The 4,565-nt window shown below is 40.1% G+C and overlaps 1 protein-coding gene across 1 annotated transcript in view; it reads left to right on the top strand.

The window, feature by feature from the left end:
* LOC311116176 (zinc finger protein ZIC 4-like) overlaps positions 1-3,334 on the top strand; it is a gene marked incomplete at its 3' end in the record, with an annotated part of 11,185 nt that extends 7,851 nt beyond the window's left edge. Inside the window, exon 2 of the mRNA XM_084191298.1 lies at positions 2,898-3,334. Coding sequence (XP_084047424.1) covers positions 2,898-3,334 — 437 coding nt within the window. The remainder of the gene's footprint in view (positions 1-2,897) is intronic.
* Between the last annotated feature and the right edge of the window lie 1,231 nt (positions 3,335-4,565).

The raw sequence follows: 4,565 nt of genomic DNA, 5'->3' as shown, positions 1-4,565 counted from the left end.
GAGGAGCCATATAGCAGCGTAACAGGCAGGGCAGCAGAACAAGAGGAGGAGCCATATAGCAGCGTAACAGGCAGGGCAGCAGAACAAGAGGAGGAGCCATATAGCAGCGTAACAGGCAGGGCAGCCATAATGACCCTCTTATCCATCCTGCCTACAGTTTTACCTGATGGACACATGTAATGTAGCTTAGTACCGTTCTAGTTTCATTTTACCAGAGATAATGACATGAAGAGAGTCATTTTTCCAGAACAAATATGACCGCCAGTCTGCTTGCTGCTGCCTATCTAAAGGGCCAGCGAGGTTCGGCAAAAGTGCAGTTTTGACCCACATAAAAAGCCTTCCTTAGGGCCTTGGTGAGAGAACGGCACATAATATGACTCTGATTCCTTTACGGTGAATGAATAATTTGCCTCCGCTGCCTCATTTCGTCCTCTAAATGTATTATTCATATAATTTGCTCACATTACTTAAGTACAAATCTGTTAAATTATTTCTGCGTGTGTTGACTCCCAAGGGCCCTGGTCCAGGGTATCATGTTTAAAACCTACCGGGATCTGTGGTTATGGCTGGGTTTCCCCTGGGATGTGTTCTGAGACGTGTTCTTGTACTACGCTAATATCCCTGATTTGCTCTCTCAGCCCAACAGCTGAAGGTCAAATTGATATTCAACGTGCATGTGTAATTAGACTGGAGCAATTATATATTCTCTGTAGCTAAGCGCCTAGCTGCCTGACAACGTTGCCTTGCGTTGGAGAGATCAGCATAGGATGATTTCAGAGTAATTAATTCAACCATTATGTTTTCCAGGTTATGCTGTCTAGGCTACACAGAGGAATCAAGCTGTGGCTTGTTGGAGAGTAACATTCTGTTTTTCATTACACAGTACTAGCTTTGATACCATATTTACAATATAAATACAGTATCAAATCAGGTGCTGCTTTTAATGACACACAGTACAATATTGTAAAATTGACTTTATTACACTGTAAAAAAAAAAAAAAAAAAAAGTGAATGCTTCTGTAATCTGAATGAATGAATGACTAAAATGTATTGAGGGGAGGGGTTTGTATTTCACAGTATTGTACTGTAATTACAAGGGATTGGTGCAAGCAGGTTGGCTGCTAGGCAAAGTGTTCACACATTACATTATATTAATGAACATATGGTGTTTTATATCACTTTCACTTCTAGAGGCCTTAACAAAGGCTTCCAAACTGGCAGTGACCACAGAGCAACACAGACCAAGAAGACATAACATGACAGACCAGGAGGACATGGCAACGTGCTCACTCATTTCAGTTTTAAGAATTGCTGCCACTCCAATCTGTCCCCTATACATTTTAAACGTCATGGGGCACTATAACCCCACTATAAACTGATACAACATTCTCAGTCACGTGTGCAACAAATGTAGCGTCTTACAAGGCACGGCTGAATACCGTGCACTCACTAGTGGTGAAAAGTTTTTTGGCGCTCCAAGGATAGGGTGTGGTACTTTTTTTCTGTGCGGTGGAATTACAGTAGGCCTACCATTCGAAATACAGCAATTTTCCCACAATCCACCACTATTTACAGTATGCTGCAGTAACACTTTTTTTTTTTTACTGTTGCTAATACCAAAAAGTACATTATAAATTACAATTTTCCATTACAGTGCAATATAAACAAGGAAATGTAAAGTATGGTAATAACTATTGATATAGGCCAGGTTATTTCTTTGACATACTCAAGAAAAACATATCCAAGCCATTCAAATCCTGCAAATGATCATCAATAATCTTCTTCTTCTTCTTCTTCTTCTTCTTCTTCTTCTTCTTCTTCTTCTTCAATGTAAGACTTTGAACTACTGCATACAACAGCATTATGCATTGGGCTGTCCTAAAGGAACTCAGCTGGTTCATTGGGCTGTCCTAAAGGAACTCAGCTGGTTCATTGGGCTGTCCTAAAATAACTCAGATGGTTCATTGGGCTGTCCTAAAATAACTCAGCTGGTTCATTGGGCTGTCCTAAAATAACTCAGCTGGTTCGTTGGGCTGTCCTAAAGGAACTCAGCTGGTTTATTGGGCTGTCCTAAAATAACTCAGCTGGTTCATTGGGCTGTCCTAAAATAACTCAGCTGGTTTATTGGGCTGTCCTAAAATAACTCAGCTGGTTCATCGGGCTGTCCTAAAATAACTCAGCTGGTTCATTGGGCTATCCTAAAATAACTCAGCTGGTTCATTGGGCTGTCCTAAAGGAACTCCGCTGGTTTAATGGGCTGTCCTAAAATAACTCAGCTGGTTCATTGGGCTGTCCTAAAATAACTCAGCTGGTTCATTGGGCTGTCCTAAAGGAACTCCGCTGGTTTAATGGGCTGTCCTAAAATAACTCAGCTGGTTCATTGGGCTGTCCTAAAATAACTCAGCTGGTTCATTGGGCTGTCCTAAAATAACTCAGCTGGTTCATTGGGCTGTCCTAAAGGAACTCAGCTGGTTCATTGGGCTGTCCTAAAATAACTCAGCTGGTTCGTTGGGCTGTCCTAAAGGAACTCAGCTGGTTCATTGGGCTGTCCTAAAATAACTCAGCTGGTTCATTGGGCTGTCCTAAAATAACTCCGCTGGTTTATTGGGCTGTCCTAAAATAACTCAGCTGGTTCATTGGGCTGTCCTAAAATAACTCAGCTGGTTCATTGGGCTGTCCTAAAGGAACTCAGCTGGTTCATTGGGCTGTCCTAAAGGAACTCAGCTGGTTCATTGAGTCAAGTGCAATATGCAATCCACTATAGGCCAATATGGTTTTATTTGCCATAAATCACCTCACATATGTCCATGCTTCACCACCAAAAATAAAGTAGCGGTTCAGGTTTATGCCTTTGGGTTTTCTGAATCCAACACCTAACTTATGTTCCCTTATTTCAGGTGAGAAACCCTTCAAATGTGAGTTTGACGGCTGTGACCGACGTTTCGCCAACAGCAGTGACCGGAAGAAGCACTCCCACGTGCACACCAGCGATAAGCCCTACAACTGCAAAGTGAGAGGCTGTGACAAATCCTACACACACCCCAGCTCGCTCCGAAAACACATGAAAGTGCACTGCAAGTCTCCACCACCGAGCTCTGGCTACGAGTCATCAACCCCGTCATTGGTGTCCCCATCATCGGACTTAGGCCGAGAGCCAGGGGCCTCGTCGCTCTCGGAACCAGCAGCCTCGTCCCAGCCCGCCAATTTAAGAGAGTGGTACGTCTGTCATAGTTCGGGTGCCAGCGGCACTCAGACACCCCCCAGCGGCTCCTCCAGCCCTGATCCGGGGGATGAGACGCACTACAGGCACCCAGAGCCAAGGGACGCGTTCTAACCAAAATTGGCCTCTAAAATAATTAAAAACATATCAAAGATATTTTCTAATATGCCCATGGACTCAACAAATGAACATATCTAGAAGGTCTTTTTTCTAAAGGCCAAACAATTCAATATCGACAAATAAGAAACTGCCAAATTTCAGTTTTCTGATCGTTTTCTTATATCCCCAAGTATTCTGTTTGTAAATTTTTTCAATTTTCTCGTACTGGTTAATTGTACGCATGTATGTTGTTGTATTATTTTGTAAATCGAGTTTGAATTCAATATCTTTTTAATTTATTTTTTGAATTTGACATGAACATTTTTGTATTATCGAACCAAAGTGTTTCAATATGAAAAATAAATACATGTACATTTGTAAATTGCTAAAAATTCAATGTGTAAGTGTTGACAGTGATTTTGTAAGCTTTGATCTTTCAGCTATTTTAATTGTTTGCTGCTCTTATTTGTATAAATTAAATAATTCAGAAGTTTTGAGTTTCATACAGACATATTTTCTCCATTTGTGATGAAAGTCTATTGATTTAAGTGTTTTCATATAGTCTATTTGATATTACCAACATTACATTCATAAATGTTTGGTCAACGTGGGGGTATTTTGTGATTTTGTAATTCTCGTCAATATTTGTTAGTAATGCATTTTTATGAAAATGTTATCCTATCGAGAACAGACACTCTAAATATGTAACCAACTGCCTTGTAATTTGTCAGTATTTTGAATAAATCGTGTATGATAAAATTGCTATTTTACTTTTCTGGGCCTTTACATTTTAACATTGATATATACATAAAATCACGGATGTATTTGAATGCATATGCTATCAGGGTATACTGTTAACCAATATATCACAGGTTATGTAAAACGCCTTCAACCTCACGGTGTAGAGTATTCATGTATACATTTATAACGCAGCAGAGCAGAATAACACTAGTCTTTTTTTTTTTTAAGGAGTTTTATTTATTTTAAGTACAGAGACTTTTCTATCACTCTATTCAACAGCGAGCCTAATTGCCGTTTGTGACTCTCAGGTGTCATCTATAAGGCAGAGCCCATAAGGAACAAAACATGTTTTACCCACAGCAGGCACTTTAGACCTAACTTTCCAGTAGGAGATTTTTTGTTTCGTTTGAATGACGTTAATGTATTTTTTTTAGCTGTAATTTCTACTACTATAGCTTCTTGCCAACGTGTAGCCATTTCAACATTTAAATCCGCATAAAGACAC

The sequence above is a fragment of the Coregonus lavaretus genome, assembly GCF_964263955.1.
Source record: "Coregonus lavaretus genome assembly, contig: HAP1_SCAFFOLD_1051, whole genome shotgun sequence".
Classification (NCBI taxonomy): domain Eukaryota; kingdom Metazoa; phylum Chordata; class Actinopteri; order Salmoniformes; family Salmonidae; genus Coregonus; species Coregonus lavaretus.
The sequence above is the reverse complement of the archived record's forward strand: the minus strand, read 5'-3'. Positions and strand labels throughout refer to the sequence as shown.